At 39.4% G+C, this 19,471-nt stretch overlaps 1 protein-coding gene across 1 annotated transcript in view; it reads left to right on the plus strand.

The window, feature by feature from the left end:
• The first annotated feature begins 10,641 nt into the window (after positions 1-10,641).
• Positions 10,642-19,471, plus strand: part of SLC5A9 (solute carrier family 5 member 9) — a 21,243-nt gene continuing 12,413 nt past the window's right edge. The window contains 5 exon segments of the mRNA XM_072419606.1: positions 10,642-10,751; positions 12,274-12,345; positions 18,007-18,111; positions 18,312-18,560; positions 19,157-19,167. Of these exon segments, the coding sequence (XP_072275707.1) occupies positions 12,331-12,345; positions 18,007-18,111; positions 18,312-18,560; positions 19,157-19,167 (380 nt within the window). The 5' untranslated portion in view covers positions 10,642-10,751; positions 12,274-12,330.

Raw genomic sequence — 19,471 nt, forward strand, 5'->3', positions numbered from 1 at the left:
ACTAAAGCAGAGTTTAGGGAGCTTCTGTATTTTCCAGATAATTGAATGGAACACAATATATTTTTTGAGTCAAAAACCTTTTCCAAAAAATGGTAGCCAAGTATTTTTGGGGTCTGTAAAGGAGCTACTGGGAAACATTAAAACCACTGGCAAGGGAACATTAAAGTGAATCAATAAGGATAGATGACTCTTTGAAGCTTAACTCCAATTTTTCTTATTAATGGTATTCCAAAATACTCCAATGGTATTTTAAGTCTTTTGAGGAACTGTTTCCCTGTGCATACTTCAATGCCAACTGCCTTTGGCTGCTGGTCCTTTCTCTGGGTTTAAGGGTGCCAAGGAACCACCATCCATGGAGATAATGTCATACAGCCGGGACGTGGATGTGAACGGTGCAGAAAACTGTGCTTACTAGTTGCAAGGTCTTCTGCTGAACAACAAAAAAAGTTGGAAAAAGAGGTTGAGTGGGGCAGGAGGCTTTGTGGTAATAATGACTAAATACCCTATCATGGTACTGTTTTTATGGCATTCCAATAACACAGTATTCTTCACTCCTTCAGTTCTCTATTGAACACATTTTCTTTCCGGAATGTAAAGGAAACATTTTAAAATTTTGTTTTAAATTTTCAGGAAGAACTGACACTCAATCTCAGACCTGCACAGTGCCAGATTGGGTGACATAGGAATAGGACAGAAGAAGAAGGAAGAAGATGGCAGGGTCCAGTGTCCAATTTGCACCAGAAAGAAGAAAGAACGGTGCGGGATCTAGTGAAATTGCGGAGATCAACAGCTCCTCAAAAGTAAAGGTAACTGGATTCTTTTTAAGAAAGTTCCTTCTGAAAGCTGAAGCTTTATTATAATATTTTGCCTTCCCTTGATTCTTTTTTAAGTTCCCTCTTCTAATTAAAATACTACTACCCCTGGCAAAATTATGGAATCACTACTTTTGCAGGATGTTCATTTAGCTTCATTTAACAAATCACAGATATGACACACAACTATTTTAATTAATAGCCGATTAATAGCATTCTGGCTTCATAAAACATACCTCCAAGAATTTAATGATAATATAATTGTAAATAATGGCCCAGGTATTGTTTAAAGCTAGTAGGGGGAAACAAATGTACCGTATTTTTCGGCGTATAAGACGCACTTTTTCTTCCCCAAAACTGGGGGGGAAAAGTGGGTGCGTCCTATACGGCGAATGCATGTTTAAAAAATAATTAAAACCGGTAACATACTTACCCGATACCGCGATCCTGCATGCTTCTCGTCTTCTCTCCTCTACTCCTGGCTGCAGCAGACCCAGCGAGGAGAAGCCTGCACACGCGATCCCGGAAGCAAGCGTGCCCCCGCGATCTCAGAAGCAAGTGGGGAATTTATCCTCTTCTGATCACTCTGTGCCAATTTATCCCCTTCTGATCACTCTGTGCCAATTTATCAAATTGGCACAGGGTGATCAGAAGGGGAATTTAAATTGGCACAGGGTGATCAGAAGGGGAATAATCCTTCAGAATCTTATTTTTTTAGATTTTCCTCCTTTAAAATTGGGTGCGTCTTATATGCCGGAGCGTCTTATACGCCGAAAAATACGGTAATCATTCAACATTGGGGAGAATATTATCAAATCACCTGATATGTGGAAAAATGTCCATGCAGACCAAATAACACCTTTCCATTTTCATTCTGTACCTTATTTTAGACTCTGTGACATAATCACTAGGTCAAAGCAGGCAGATCAAGGGTGCTGTACATAGCTTCCTGAAAACTGGAACCTATAGTACCACTCACATATGATTCTAAATCTCAATGACTAAAAGTACTGGAATCCAATGAATTAAAGGGCTAGGTCAGTGACAGTTCAGCTGGAGGGAGGAAAAGGTTATGCTGGATTTCCTTTAGCCAGGACTGGGAGAAGACTGTATACCTGTGCAAGACTGGAGTTCAACTTTATAGGAAATATAAAATCATAGTAAAGTCATAGGAAGTATAAAGTCATAATACTAAGCATGCCATACAGTATTAGGGTACAATGATAACCAATATGTTACAGTATAAAAACAAACATAGATTTTCCTACATAGCAATCTGCATTTTCTTCTATGTTTGGTAAGCTTCAATACTTTCAGATACTTCTAGTGGCCCTATGTCAAAGTACCATTCTGTAGAATATGGGTGCCATCCAAGACTACATTACCCACATCTTCTTGTGGTTCCCACCGAAGAAGGAGATGCTTTTAACAATGCGTTGGGTGAGTTTGCCAAGGCACAGTGCCTTTTGAAGATGCCACAGCTAATTGGAGTGAGTGACATTGAAATGCCGTAATGTAATATGTCACTTGTTAGAGAATTTGAGAAAATATTGAATTATATATTTTACATTTAATGCTTCTCATACACAAAATTATGAAAACTTTTTCCAAAAACTCATGAATTTGAATGAACAGACTCTGGAGAAAACCAAATCACTGGAGCTGGTCTGCCATCTGTTGGTCACTGGGATATACAGCTGAAGAAAAATGCACTCAGTTTATGGTATTGTATTTACATATTCCAAGCATGAGAACTCTAGGTCTGTGTATCTGCTTTGAAGGATCTGATAACTTAAGTTAGGGAGCCTAGGCACCAACCTATAGTATAATTAGTGCTCCCTACTCCCCAATCAGTCAACCATTACGTCTTTCCCACACGCTACTACTTTGTCCTCAGCAGAATATCCAAAGATGCAGCAACCTTGGGTATATGAAGAGTTCCTCAAATGGCTAATAAGTAAATACATTAATACACTAGCTCGCTTTTTCTTTACAGGTAAATAACAGCAGTGGTGGACCTAAAATTTGGAACCAGTTTTCTTGCCACCAGTGGTGCAGAGGAGACCAGAGGAGGCCACATTCTTGAAGTCAACTTTTTTAATACTTACCCCAGTGCTGAAAGACATCAGGATAAGTACCAACATAGCAATGGGGATAAAAGTATAATATTCAAAAAATGTAACAATTAATAAAAAAAATCTGCTTTTGTTTATGATTTTGTATGTATGATTATATTTATTTATGAATACACAATAAGAGCCAATAAAGATAGTACATTGATTGCCCTGCACATTAGTTGGGTTTTATAGACTTAGATATTTTAGACCCATGGTGAGCAGCAGTGTTCTGCTCCAGGCTCAACTGCAGTCCCAACCTCTCCATTTCAATGACTGGGAGAGGGTGAGTAGCTTTTTTTTGCATGCAGCTGCAGAAGATCACAGCATGGTTCCCAAAAGGAACATATTGCTTTTGCCCACACAGTGTTTTTTTTTTTTTTTTTGAAGAGCTACATGCAAATCTACTTACCAGCTGTACCGTTTGCTAACCTCAGGTGGAAAGCAGAAATTTGCTGTATGTCCAGGAGCTGCAAGTTGTGCCATTTCACACTGATGGTGTGAAAGAGCCTTGAGAGTTGCTTAGCCTCCATAATAAGCACTGCCATTTAATAGTCATTTCTTCTCACTTTATCATGGTCAGGTACAATCTCACCTTTCTCATCTGAAGGATCTTTCTCTGTACCATGGGATGGACATGCTGCAAGCTCACCACTATCTGTTGAACCTTTCATGACTCTGCATCATGATCACACTGCAAGCTTCTCACCTGGTACCAAAAAACAGGTCAGAGCATTTAGTTTGTTGTTATCAAAGAAACTTACTTATTTGGTTATTCTTTATATCAGATCATCTGCTGCCTTTCCAGAACCACCAGCCTGCCTGAATTTATTCTCACCTTATATCTCTGCACTAGGGTTTAGTTGTATCCGCATGTAGACTAACACTGCTCAGACATCTCAAGGGTTCCACTCCAGTGTTTAAGTGGCTTTAGTGAAGTCCAGAATTACTGTTGGGAAACAGTAATCCAGTAAAAAAAAAAATAATAATTCATGTATTTATTAGGCAAAAAGAATGAATGATTTGGTAACCACATAGCCACCCTCATAACATTGCTGAAAGTATATGAAAAGCTTAGAAAGAGAGGAAGTCCAAAGTACAAAAATATTTAGCTAACAAAGGCGATGGACCAGAAAGAGGTTAGAGCTACTGGCCACAGAAGATCTGTCAGAAGCATTTGATGCAGAATGTGGACAGAATATGTGCTTTGTCAGGACTTACTGATATATAATACATGGCCAAATGTTTGCTGATGCTTGAGCACCAAACCTACATATGTTGCCAAATGTATGTGGCCATCTATTCCACTTATTGAGTGCAGGTTAAAGATACTGTAATACTTTAGCATACAAAGACATTTTAGGGGCAGACATAGATAGTTACAAGCTGTGCGGCTGCCTAGATCCTTGACTGGGTGTGCGGGACCCAGACCCCTCTCAGCCAACAAGGCTGCTCCAAGTAAATTCTGCACAGGGGCCCACTGTTGGCTATGTCCACCATTGCATTCGTGCACTGATGGCTTTGTACCAACAAAAGGAGAGAGATTATTTTTTTTTCCAGCTTGACTGCGCTTTGAAATGGACATGCTACATAGTGGACCAGGTTTGGAGAGGTTGTGCTCACTTTAAAGGGCTGGGAAGAGTCTAAGAACATGCAACCAAATTTTCACCAGAGCACCCCACAGGGAGTAACAGGCTTTACAGTGAGTGGGTATACTAGGTTGCAATCTGTGGGCACACTTGTCCAGAAGGAAGATGAGCAGGTATAGGAATTGAGCATAATGGGCAATTTCATAAATAGGGACAAGCCAAGAGTCAGGGTGGGCAGTAAACAAGCATAGTCAAAATACAGGTCAAAGTCAGCAATCAGAGACACATGAATGCAAGAGTGATTGGAGACTTGGGCTAAGAAATGAATCTAATGCTCAGGCAACAGATGATATATTAAAGTGGAACTAATCTCATTGGTGGTTGTTGAGGTTCTGCCAAAATCAGCAAGTATGTATAGCATGTTGTGGCACATACTTACCTTTTGCTGTCACCCTGCAGCAATGACAAGGCCAGGACCTGTCTCCAGTGCATGCATAGAAGGTGCCATCTTCACCAGCAGCTCCAAAGTGGTCTTCCATGAAGATGATGATCCAGTGCACTGACTTGATGATGTAACTCCTGCACTCGATCAGGGGTTACATTATCCCTGGTGGCTGGCACTACCGGTATGTGTGAAAATGCAGCACAAAGAGTTTAACTTTAAGCTGCACAGTCTATTGCATGTCTCTTTGACAAAGATTACTACCTCCTGGTGGTTTTTTGGTTTTTGGTTTAGGTGTGTTTCAAGCACAGCTACATACTGAGGTGGACAGACAGATTAGGCAGCCACTGGCCATGTAAGTGCTATATTATCTAGAAGGTGATATCTGGGACAACAATACCTTACAGTCTCGGAACAAAGCAACAGAGAATGTTTTCTGCTGATCTGTGCACAAAGCCTTCTCCATACGGATAAAGTTTGAAGAGTTTGGTGTGGAAGAAGAGTGGAGAATGATATAGCCACAATATAGGTTGACAATCAAAAATTCGGTCATCGATAATCCGGTCTCTTCAGATTTTTGGCATGGATTTCGGAGTGCATTTTCAAATTTACACTGCTTTCTGAGGTGCTGTTAATGTTTTGATAGCACTGTATTCCAGAATCAGCTGTTGGGTCTTCCTTCCACGTGCTTTCTTGCTCATTCCTTCTCATTTATTTGCTGCTGTATAGATCCATTATGGATTCAGCATCCATTTAAAGGAGTGTACAAGTCATTTTCTGTGAAAAATATACAGCATATATACCGGTAAAAAATACCGAATTTTTGAAAATCCGGCACTCCTCAGGTTTTTGATTGTCAAACTGTAATAGGTGGAGGGGTCAACTCCATATTACCTACCATAATTTTGGAACGTGATTTCCAACTGCTTTATATGGGTGTAATAGTCAACAAACTTTTGACCATAAAGAGTATCACATGAAATAACCTGTACCAAAAGGGACCAGAATGTCTAACCTGAGCAAGTTTGGTGCCTGATCTGGCCAAGATTACAACATGACTATCTAATTTCCATTGATTTTTAACCAAGGTCATATTTGTATTGCCAAACTTCCTATTGTTTCCAAGGACCTATGCTCAACTGTGATATAAATCCAGGTAAGGGAAAGGACAAAATCACAGTGACAGTGGCTGCCAGTGTCTTGGGGCATAAGTAACCTTTCTCCACCAGTGTTTATAGGGGTATAAGTAGGGCCACCAGCCATTGATAGAAATTTGCTATAGGATCATTTTATTTAAATTGCTATTATCTTATATTCAAGTTCCAAATGGTCCAATCCTTACCCAGGTGTCATAAGACAATTGCTAAAGGTTAGGACTGACCACAACCCTTCCTACTCCTCAATTATCAGAATGAGCCAGTCAACTTTCACTCTAGACTTTTGCAATTTGCTAGAATTCCCAGGATTCATCCCACCAAGTAAACACTAAATATGCAACCCTTTTGTTTGCAATGTTGGCAGCATAAGCTACATTGAGAAAACTAGTTTAGAGGAAATGCAGTACACCTAAGATAGGTGTCACGAATGATAGGGAGGGGAGGGTAACAGAAAGGCTTACACACCACTAGGCCTCTAGTGAATAAGGAAGAGGGAATGGTCACCCCTTGCATACACCCTAATCCAGCCCTGACTCCTAACTGTATGAGTATCCCCTGATGGTTGGGATACTCATACTCAGGAACCTAGGCCCTACTAGCCCTGCACAGCCCTAGCAGTTGGGTCTGGACTGAGACTGCTGGTCCCTTCCCCTATGAAGGACCCAGTGTCTCCCTGAGGTCTAGTAAACAACTGAATACCTAACAAAAACACCAAAACACCAAAAGAACAGCAACTTATTTTATAAGCAGAAATCAACAGCAACTTATCTTATAAGCAGAAATCAACAGCAACTTATCTTATAAGCAGAAATCAACAGGAACTCAGAATGGCAGGACACTCCAGCTATTCACAATCCAGCAGTGAATATCAACCGCACAGCATGAAGTGTGAGGCCAGACTAAATGGAAGAGCAGTAATGACCAGCAGCTGCACCTGATGTAAGGGGAGTGGTCATTACAAACAACAACACAGAAACAAATAAAACCAAAGAGGCTGTCAGATAATCACATATGCAGCTTGTCTGACAGATCCTCAAACTTCTGTCACGGAAGGGACCGTGACAGTACCCCCCCCCCCCCCCCCCCCCCCCCCTTCTACGGGTGGCCTCCGGACACCCAGGACCGACCTTATCCGGATTAGCCCTGTGGAAAGCTCTCACTAGACGACTAGCATTAACGTCGGTCGCTGGAACCCACATTCTCTCCTACAGACCGTACCCCTTCCACTGAACGAGATACTGGAGAGATCTACGGAGAAATCGAGAGTCCAGTATCCTGGCAATCTCAAATTCTAGATTACCGTCCACCAAGACGGGAGGGGGAGGCAAGGAAGAAGGCTCCAAAGGCTCAACAAATCTCTTCAACAGTGATTTGTGGAACACATTATGAATCTTCAAAGCCTGTGGGAGTTCAAGACGAAAAGCAACTGGGTTAATAATGGCAGAGATCTTATATGGACCTCAGAATGGCAGGACACTCCAGCTATTCACAATCCAGCAGTGAATATCAACCGCACAGCATGAAGTGTGAGGCCAGACTAAATGGATGAGCAGTAATGACCAGCAGCTGCACCTGATTCAAGGGGAGTGGTCATTACAAACAACAACACAGAAACAAGTAAAACCAAAGAGGCTGTCAGATAATCACACATGCAGCTTGTCTGACAGATCCTCAAACTTCTGTCACGGAAGGGACCGTGACAATAGGTATGTGTATTAATCTTCTAACAGGGCATGTATTGTGTCCCCATGGAAGCGGTTGTCATCATTTACAGAAAATAAACTTCGTAAGTTACGTACTCTACCAGAGTCTAAATACATCATTTTACCTGAAGGTCATTTCAAGTTGGACCAAAGTAATTTTTTTTAAACTTATTGATGTATTCTTAATATTTCTTTATTCTGCTGTTTTATATAATTTTTTGTATATAGTTAGTTATTCTATAAAAGCAGAGTATAAATATATGTAGAAACACATTTGTTTGTTGTAATTACATGCTGTGCTTCTTAGTTAATAGTTCTGCACAATAATTGTACTTTACTGTTTCTTTAAATATAAGCTTAAACCACTTAGCTTGTGGTTGTCAGTTTATAAAGAAAAGGGGCCTTAAATGCAGCCAAAGCACCAAAGGGCAGTACATAGTTCCCAGTATATCTAAAAAAGACTGTTGGAGCTTACATACATCTGAAAGAAGATCCTCAAAGACTGTGGATATGCTACAGGCAATGCCGGAGACTGGAAAGCAAATGCAGGAGACATGAAGGGGCTTATTTTATGAGAACGCTTTGGATAACAATGCACCCACCTCAAGGGTGTAGTCATAAAAAAAGAAGAGGGGTCACGGTACAATCCATGTCGTGCCCGCCACACTACACCCCCAGCCTATGTGTAACTCAAAGGGGAAGAAACTTCCCCCAGAGTGAGGTCATGATACCAGAACCCACCCACCTGCCATGGGACAGTGAGCATGTTGTGTTCAGAGAGACAACCCGCCCACCGCCCTGAGTCTGCAATTCAATACGGTGCGCCACCCCTCCCCAGCAGGGAAGAATGCTTTGCAAAATAAGAGTGCGTGGCCATTCCCGAAAAAAGTTCCCTCCCGTGCCCGCCTCACTACACCCCTGACCCACCTCCATTAACGGGGTCTACAAGGGGCGCACCCACAATACGGGTGATTCTTAAAATCTCTAGCCGGTTTTCAGTGTAATTACTTTTTTTTCATGCACATTCTGCACCAGTGGTTTCAGCACCAGCTGCAACAGAAAAAAGAGAAGTAAGGGAGTGCAATAAAAGTGAGTACATGGGGGTAAGGAGTGCCTTTTTCAGGCCCCACATGGGCAAGGTAACAAAGTCCCTTTAAATGTCTTATAGATAACAGAGATGCTATTTGTGTATTATAGCTCCTGAGTGATTTGTAGCCGCAGGGCACTCATAAGCATGTTTTACAGGTACAAGGAGTGTTGTTTTCATGAGATCCAATGACTATTTTTAAGTGAAAACATGTTTTTTTTAAGCCTTCATATGAGGCAGATTTATAGTTTGGTACATAGATGCAGGCAACTAATTATGAATGTTTGAAAGCAGCCTCGGGGACATGCAGGGAGTTTGTTTTTAAGTTTGACATTCTAATTTATCAGCTAAATTGTCTCCTATGATGGTGCTGACAGTTTAAATGCTAGGTAATTAACTATCTGACAAATCATTACCTGGATTGCAGCATAATTCCAATGGGCTTGACACTTCCCACCTATGGTTGCCTTTTATATAGCTAATTCACACTTACACATCCAGAATTGTCTCTTAAATGTGCTATTAGGATGTTTGATATAATGAGGAGCACGAAACACTGATAAATGTGCTATAGGGAGCAGCAAAGAACTTTTAACAAGCAAAAGTAGTAAAGTTTAAAGCATTTTGTCCAATTGAAAGTTGAAATCCTATCAGTTCAGGACAAATAGGATGCGTGATATCACTGTGCAGACTTCACCTGAGAAAAAGGTATATGTACATTTCTTTTTTAAGTTGCATGAGTGCTCATGTAGGGGTGAGTAAGGGGTCGCATGTGCCATGGGCTTTAAATTGGAAAACTAAACTCAAAATATAAAAAGTCACTGGGAAGTGAAAAGGTTTTGGCAGAAGAATGCAAGGAAATCTTTTTATCTGCTCCTGGTGGCTTCTTGTTTACGCTGCACAATGCATGCATAGAACTGATTTTATTCCTGACACTAACCAGAAAAAAAATAAAAACGTGGTGTAACATAGAGCGAAAAGAAGGTAAAGACAACTCTTCCCAATGCAATAACATGTTCACAGAAGCGACTCTACCCAACCGGCCTATGCAAGGGTGATCGGGGGGGATGCGGTAGTTACAGCATCCTGGATCACAAAGTGTGTGCTGTATACGGCCAGTACATTTTGCATCAGCTCACCCACATTACAAATTTAGTTCCACTTTAATGTTCAAATTTAGCATGGAGATGTAAAGCACTACAACCTACTGCTACAACTTTGTGTTAAAGTCCAACTAAACCCAAAATTGAACGGAGCCAATTCTTACAGCAATCATATTGTTATGTGTAAATTATAGGTATTACCATTGAAACAGAACTTTTCAAATTTATAAACCCATTTGTGTAGCTGTGGTTGGCTGTAGCTGAGCACTATTCCATGCATTCATGACTCTTTCATGCCATTACATCTGTAACCATCAGTACACAAAATTTGTAAAGTTACTTTACCTTCATGTTACTGCATATCACTGCTTTTTTTTTATGTTTCCCATAAAGTCATTAACTGTGTGCCCTGCTCCATATCTTAACATAAGATTTGTTTTATTCCTCTTCAAGTTAACTCAGGTATGCCCATGTGAATGATGGCTGATGAATGTGGATTACTAATCAATAATTGTTAGATACCTGTCAGCAGAGTGATAAAGCCTGTTAGCCATTAACATCTGGTTAGTAAACAAAGAGTAGATAAGTAATTCTTCTTTAACAGATGTAGTCTTCATTCCTTCAGGAGTCATGGACATCACCACTGAAGTTCCTCCTAGTGGTCCTGAATTTGCCACGTTTGGGATTCCAGATATCGTTGTGGTTGTTCTTTACTTTGTCTTTGTGCTTGCTGTTGGAATATGGGTAAGTCCAATTACTTGAATTTCTTCTTCACTAATGTGCTCTACAGAAGAACTAAGTAATAATCCAATATGTATTTCCATAACCCAAAAAAACAGTAATTTGGGTTAATTTATTATTCTATAATATGTGTACTATTATTATTGCAGTGCAAGCCATTTGTAGGATAGATGTTAATGTTAACAGGTCAAATACACACCTTTCTGCATTGGAATCTCCTAAATTTGTAAAGTAGGATGTGCATACATCTCAAAACCCTGAAATGGAAAAGGAGCACTTTATAGGAAAAGTTTTAAGGTTTAAGGACACATTTCTACCATGTCTTTATGACATAGACCAGTGTTTCTCAACCAGGGTTCTTCCAGAGGTTGCTGGGGGTTCTTTAGGCAATGACAGTTTGTGACTTTCAGGTCAGTTTAACTCAGGGGTGGGCAAACATTTTTAGTCAGGGGCCACAATCTGAAAAAATTTTGCCGGAGGGGCGGGATCGATGGTAAAGTGGGCAGAGTTATGACATCATGATGCCCTTGAACGTTACGTCATGATGGAATAACCCCGCTCACTCTCCTATTGCAGATCTGAGTCTGTGATGGGAGAGAGGGCGGGGTTGTGTGCACGGATACAGCCCGCCCACTTTCCCATTGCAGGCTCGGACCCGGGGAGGTGTTCCACGGCTCTGGCCAGTGTGCCCTCCTGGCGTGGTCCTTCTCTTGACCCTGCTCTGGGTTGCACCAGCCAGAGCAGTGGAACACCCAAAGGGCTGGAGAAACATACCCATTGGGCTGTATATGCCCACGGGCTGTAGTTTGCCCATGCCTGGTTTAACTGATACCAATGATCTTTTTTGCTTATCTGTAAGCGTGGTAGCATTGCCACTGGTCAGCAAATGTAAGAGGCATTCTTCAAACTGACCATCACTGAGAGCTGTGGATAAAGTGATTCAGGGTTTTCTGAAGACCTAAAAATCATTTCAAGGGGTTCACCCATGTCCCCCCAAAAAACTCAGGAAAAGAAGCAACATTACAACTTGTGCAAGGTTTTATCTAAGCCTTCCTACTTGATCCGAAACAAAAGCAATGTGTGTCTAGATTTAAGCTGTAATGCAAGGATTTGTACAAAGAAAGTAAAACGTATGTACTAGAAAATGAATAGAAAGTAAACCCAGACACATTTGCGTATGGACCATTTCATCTTTCTTCCTGTATACCTCATATAGACACATCCATATCTTCCATAACCTTGCTGACTCTCACATTATTCCTAGAAAGTGTCAAGCCAATTACTAAGTGGTTTCCCACAGCTACTGATTAGATTTAAATATGCTTTTTACTGATTTTTTCTTAAAGCAGACAGATGAGATGCTACAATATTAATCCATAAAGAGACACATCAACCACTGCAGGTCCAATGTTCTTGAAAAATATCTTTAGAAAGCCTACAAACAAGAATATAAACCAATTGATGGCATGGGTTCCTTTATTAGGTTTAGGTTAAAGTTAACTTTAGATACTTTTGTCTTTTGTAGTCTTCGGTCCGGGCAAGCAGAGGGACGGTGGGAGGTTATTTCCTAGCTGGAAGAACCATGAAGTGGTGGCCTGTAAGTATACATATTGGAGGTTTCCTTTTGAATGGTTGGTGTAGATGGGCTTTTGTTTACGACCTTATTGCGTCTTGGTTCATACATTGATTTTGTGTACAAATCTTAAATCATACACGTCTTTATTATAGTTCAAAGTTGTTCACAATGGTAAAGTTGTGCACTTAATATGCTTGGGTATGTTTTAAAAGAATGCAAAACCTAATAGGTAATTTCTCTTGTTTGGTCCCTTTTAGTTTATAAACATTCCATTAAAAACATTCTAGTATATCTATTTTATATGTGTAAAAAAATACCTGTTAATCCTGCTCTTTGCAGTTATGTCTTCCTGTGGAGAATACCATAGAGTGGGTCAAAAATTTGGGACTGTCAGTCGAAGAGCTAGCACCTAGCACCAATGGGGAATAAATAAACTCTGTTTTTGGCATCAGTTTCGGTGATCAGTAGTCTTATGCTATGTTTCCCTCAGGATGTAATTGGCTTTATTGGGACAAAGAAAAAAATTGAGGACTTTGGAGAATATTTTGAGTGTTTCTTTAAGTGATACCAGATGGAGAAACCCTAAGAAATGGTGTAACTTGCATTTAGGAGGATTAGAAGTGAACAAGTACAGCCTTATTTGCAGACTAATAGACGAAAGCACCATCCAGTGTGGTGCTCGACATCACGCTGTCCACAGTCCACCCTATTTAGCTATTTGCTACTTGTCCTACCACCCATCTCCAGGCATTGTCATGTGTGGGCATCAATACCGTCCGTTCTCATGGGAAAGGTAACATATTGAAAAAAAGAGAAGGAAGAAGCAGAGGGTAAGAGACGCCAGTTATGCTATTGGCATTTCTATTATACATTTCGTTTTTTTTATTAGGAAGGAGTTAAGATTTTTACTATTGGAGCCATTAGTAAAGGATGAAGAGAGCTACAGGTAAACTTTTAGAGGGAGACTACGATTAAGCCTAAACACTTATTACAGGTAACATCCCTGACAGTAATGTACATTTCAATCCACAGCTTTAGTTTTGGTTGGTTAGATAGATTTCACTGTCCCCAATTTTAAGATTGACTCTCTTGGGCCTAAAAAAAAAACCAAAACAGAAATGGAGGCAAAAAATCCTCCAACGGGGAAATCTTTTACTCTGAGAACTGTAATTTTCTCCCCCACACTGTTGTGCATACAAAATAGGAAATGATGGGAAATCTAAACAATGAAAAACTAAGGATGTTTTGCCTTTATTTGTATTTGAGGTTGCTAGGGATCTCTATTTTCTTATAGAATTGAATATAGCATAGAATGGAATAGAAAAGAATAGAATTGAAAATAGAATTTGCGTGTTAAGATTCAAATAGGTCAATGAACTGTTACCAGAACTACAGGAGGCACAGCTTCTTCTGCACCCACAAGGCTGGACGGAGCGTAGGCTTATATATATATATATATTTGATAAACAGGTGCAGACAGGTGTGAGATTTGACAAGTGGGTGTGCCCTGGCCATCTAACTTGTAGATTTTGGGATGAATCAGGACCAACTGACAAACTGTTTTGATCTGGGCCCCCTGCTGTTCTTGCCATCACTCTTTGCGAAGTCACTAGTGGAGTCTTGTGAGATCCCTGCCTATGGACCCAATAAGAGTTGTCTACATCAGCAACATGGGCACTTCCAACCTGCAGTGAAGAACATAGGAGACTCATAACTCATTGTGCCATGTGACCATTCATTTAGGTGGGGCAAAAGGGGCAATTAGCTAGAAGTAGATGGAAGTACATTTTTGTGGTTTGAGGTGCGGGGTTGCCTGATCAGACTCAAGCCAATCTTTTGCCATCTTTATATTTTAATACATTAGGTATTAATATATCCTAAAGCATTTGTGGATCTTCGACCTAAATAATTTACTGTATGCTGATTGAGATCCTTGGAAAATAGATAGATAGATAGATAGATAGATGATAGATAGATAGATAGATAGATAGATAGATAGATGATAGATAGATAGATAGATAGATAGATAGATAGATAGATGATAGATAGATAGATAGATAGATAGATAGATAGATAGATAGATAGATAGATAGATAGACAGACAGGTAGATAGATAGATAGATAGATAGATAGATAGATAGATAGATTGATTTATAGATAGATAGATAGATAATAGATAGATAGATAGATAGATAGATAGATAGATAGATTAATTGTCCTTTGTTTCACTAGCTGCACTGTGAAGCAGCAGAATTTCTGTTTCTCAAAAAGTCACATCCCAATAATCCCCATCTCAGTTCCATAGTTTGTTTGGCACCATCAATGGTATTGTTGCAAATCGTAATGTTCTAACAAATATACAGAATGCCAAAAAAAACTTGCGTTGTTTTTTTTAAGTTACTGCTTCCTTCTTCTGTGTTAACTCTTTCAATGAACTTGTATAAGAGAAACAAAAGAGCTGTCACCATTGACTTGTTTATGAAAGTGCAGACTCCAAAGTCCAGGTATTATCCTTTTCCTTCATTCAATGACCTAGAGAAAAGTCCCATGGGATGAGTAATTTGCTCAGGCTCTTTCTTGCCCAATAAAGCAAAGAAACAGAATGGAACTTACACTTTCAAAAAAGTGAGCAACCAGTGTAATTTCTTTAACATATTTATTACAAATCCAAACCCTAAAACTAGTGTGTTTGGCATTTTGCCTCACTTAATTTTATTTTATTGAGCAAATCATTTTTTAATCTACTGCAAAGTGTCTAATCTAGAGATTGTGCCAGTCATATTCAGCCCTGCTGGCCAACTGAAGGGGTGTACACAGCGGGCTGCCTATGGTTCTGTTTATTCAAAGGCAGTAGTTTAATATTCTCAGTTTGTAACTGGAAGTTGGCGTGAAAGAACTCATCTATGTTAAATTAGAACAATCATCTTTTAACAATCAATAGGAAACAACATCTTGAGTGCATATGGCATCATTTCTCTTCCACTTAACCTAACATCTCTACCCAGAGTTTTTACAACAATTGAAACCTTTAACCATAAAATTTGAAGGTTTAATAAGACTTCCTGACACCAAATATTATTTTATGGTAATAGATGAGGGCTGTCCAACAAATGTCACACCTCCTGGTCTTGGTAATCAACATCCATAGTGTCACATTCCATGGTGACTGTATAAAAAGTATTTGTGCTGTGTGGATATAAATGATGGGGTATCTTCCTACATTGGTAGAAATAATGAAGCAGCATGTAAAGTTATGAAACTTATTTACTCTTACAAGAACAAGTCCAGTTGATTTTGACTTCAACAGAAAGTGATGATACAGGCAGAACAGCAAAATATTTTCCTACAAAAACACAGTGAGGCATGGTGCAAAATATACTGAAAAATAGACTTTGGGTTTACATTCACATTTAAATACATCTATCATAACCATAACTGAGGTGTTACCATTTCTGATCTCCTTCGGAAAAGGCGATTTGGCTGGCAGATGGGATGACCGTTTATCTTTACCAGACTTTTCTGGCTCAGAAAGTCTGTTTTGGAAATATGAAAGACTGAGCACCAAGTAGGTTGTAGCTAGAGTAATACATATAAATGTTCCTCCCATGAGCTTGACTCCAGTAAATATATTTTTTAGACCTAAATACCAGGGAAAACAATTAGAACTGGATAATGTATAGTAAAACTGTTAGAGGTTTTGCCATGGTTGCTCAGCACTTAATCACTTTCACTTTTCAAACAAACCAACTATTAATATATCCAACCACAGGCAATATATATATATATATATATATATATATATATATATATATACACTGAATATATATATTTTTGAAAAAGTTCCTAGAGACTGCAGAACATAACATCATGGGGCAACCTGAGTGATTCAGGGCATTCGATTAGGTCTAGAATTGAAAACATTTGCCAATAATAGCAAATTATTTTTTAAGAAATCCATTCCAGTTTGTTGGATCACCCAGGTTTTCTCACAATAGTCCGTCTTCTCTAGTTTTGGTGAGCTTTACAATGTCACGCCTTTTGTGTTCATGTCTTTTTTAAGACATTTTTGTTAGCAATGGTTGAATAAAGTCATTATCTTGATTATTTTTTGAAAAAGCAATTTGCTAAGACATGCAAAATGTCTTACTACCAGTTTTTCAAACAGTTGACTTTATAAGTGATTATATCCCACACCAAGCAGGTAGTTTGTCCAGGTCAAACTCTAAAATATAGCATATTACCTAGTTAATAGTTTCCTGGTCACACTTTTACTTCTATATGGGTCCATTGGTGTTGTTTAGTTAATAAATGTTCACATTTACTATTTAACAATTGAACAAGGAGTCAGGTTTTTGGTAATGTTTAGAAACAAGCTGCTTGTAATGCAAAATGTCTGTGAAAGTCCTACATTGTCCAGGCCATGGTATAGCTTTCATTAGTTAGCCACAGTCAACTAGACTTAATCTCTAAATATAAAAATGTTTAACCACTAAATCCAAATGGCTTTCTCAATTCCAATGAATGTCAGAAACAGACTCCAGCATTTACATATCTAACACAGTCAGCTTTATCCAATGGCCATGGAACTACCGATGTGTTCCACTTTCATAATCCAGTTATCTTGGTGGCTCTAAAGCTACGTACACATGTCCAATGGTTCTCGCCCGATAATTGGCTCAGGGCCAATATTGAGTGAAAATTGGGCGTGTGTACAGCGCCCGTCATCATTCGCCTGAACGACCGCCCTGGCGGATCCACAGACGATGGACGAAGAATGATCCTAATGCAAGAGAAGGGGTAGAGCGCGCAGCCGGGTGCAGCTCTATTGTTCCCTCCCTTCCCCGATCCATAGAGCAGAACAGTGCTTTATTTACAACACTCGTTCATGCATCCTGCATCTTTTTGTCGTTGGAAAGGATTTTTTACAGGTGTGTATGCAGCTTAAATCTGGGACATGTATTCATTATCAGAGTTACATGCAGTTTGCTATAGTTGCCCCTGGTAACTTATCATCTTCACCTTCCATAGTGTGGCAAAACTAGACAAAAATATTGTTTTTTTTATCTATCTATATATATATATATATATATATATATATATATATATATATTCCCAGTAAAAGCCACGTTTAAATTTAAGCACTTTCATATTTTTTTATACCACTTCACCCACTCTAGAATCTTTTTTTCTACAGATTTGTTTCTTTAGGTATTCCCCACATCCCGTGAGAGCACTGTTCATGTTTCCGTGACAAAAATTAGGCACTTGTAATTTTGTAAAAATAATTTCACAAATCCGGAAAGCCTTACATTAGGCCAGCCTTTCTCAACCTGAGTTCCCCTAGAGGCTGCTGGAGCAATGATCAATTTGTGCCTCTCAAGTCAGTTTAACAAATACCAATGTTTCTTTCACTATATGTAAGGGTGATATTCTTCCCAATGTCCAACAATAGAGGAGCCATTTTTCCTACTGACCAACACATTATTGTACTATGAGCTGTGGGTATAGTAACTGTAGCATGGGCTCCCTAAACCTAGTTTCTTCAAAGGGGTCCCTCATGTTTCTTCAAGGGTGCAGGACATGGCCCGCAATAAAATTATTGTCAGTTCTAACTCCTCCACACAATACTTAAAATGTTATTCACAACTTTAATTTTGATATGATAGCTCTCTCTTTTTGCAGATTGGGGCATCACTGATGTCCAGCAATGTTGGAAGTGGTCTCTTTGTTGGTATGGCGGGATCAGGGGCTGCAGGAGGATTGGCAGTTGGTGGCTTTGAATGGAACGTAAGTCTGTATTCCATTACTTACAAGTAAGTGTAATCCTTATTTCAGTGCATTTGTCAAAGCCGTCAGTGTTATACAAATTAGTATGGGCAATAAGTAAACCTGTGCGTTGGTAGAATTGTGTGTCAGGTTGTTCAAACAGATTAAAGAAAAGAAGGACGTACTGTTCCTCTAACTCTAATTTCCCATTCTCATTTAAGGCATCTTGGGTGCTGGTAGCCCTTGGATGGATCTTTGTTCCAGTTTACATTGCTGCTGGAGTGGTCACCATGCCTGAATACTTGAAAAAACGCTTTGGCGGCAAACGGATTCGCATCTACATGTCTCTTCTGTCCCTCCTTCTCTACATCTTCACTAAAATTTCGGTGCGTTTACTCTATAATTGTAGAAAAGGTGAAGGCCACAAAATAGGAATTGCATTTGTATAAAAGTAGATACTAACTTTACTAGTATTTCACGGGTAAGGAAAGCCAAGCAGAATAATTGTAATATATCTAAAACCAATTGTTATATATAGGTTTTGGATAAAGAGGGGTAAAACGTCTAGTTCAGTATTCCGCCAGCTTTGTTCTTGCCTGCCTATATTTGAAATGTATGGAAGAATGTGTAAACTACCATATATACTCTAATATAAACTGATCCAATTATAAACCAAATTATCTACTTTTATCTGAAAAAAAACTACATCAACTTGATTATAAACCTAGGGCACAAAAATAGTGGCTGTTCAAAATGATAATCAACACAAATGCCAATACAATGGTGTTTGGGTATTTGTGTTGATGTGAATAAATACATGATATGTTATTTTTAAAATATTTATTTTAAAGGGGAAACAATTAAAATCACATGGGTTTCATCTGTTTATCTTTTTTCCCTTATTACAGGCTAAAGCATTTCTTATTTTTGAGTTGGTTATGTTCTTAAATGTTGTTTGTGCATTATTGCTGGCCAAAAGTAGATGGCACTGTGTTCTCATGTAAAATGTGTAACAAAATCTAATAATGTCTCAGACATCAAGAGTTTGTTATACATTTTTCATAAGCACACAGTGACATCTGGTGGTGTTATCTGCATATAAACCAAGATTATCTTTCTGGTTTCTATTTGAGTATACTCTAGAGTATGAACTAGAGCAGTGGTCGCAACCTTTTCGGTTCCGCAGACCACTAAAATTACCAGCTCCTGACCGCGCATGTGCGGGGAGCTGGGTGTTAATCAAAGGGGGAGAAACCTCCCCCGTAGTGACATCATCATAACATAACCAGAGACATAGTCCAGGGACATAGCTCGCTTACTTCCCTGCGCCTGGGACTTGTACAAGGACGTGTTCCACGGCTCTGGCTGGTGCACCCCCCCC

The sequence above is a fragment of the Pyxicephalus adspersus genome, chromosome 8 (assembly GCF_032062135.1).
Source record: "Pyxicephalus adspersus chromosome 8, UCB_Pads_2.0, whole genome shotgun sequence".
NCBI classification, from domain to species: domain Eukaryota; kingdom Metazoa; phylum Chordata; class Amphibia; order Anura; family Pyxicephalidae; genus Pyxicephalus; species Pyxicephalus adspersus.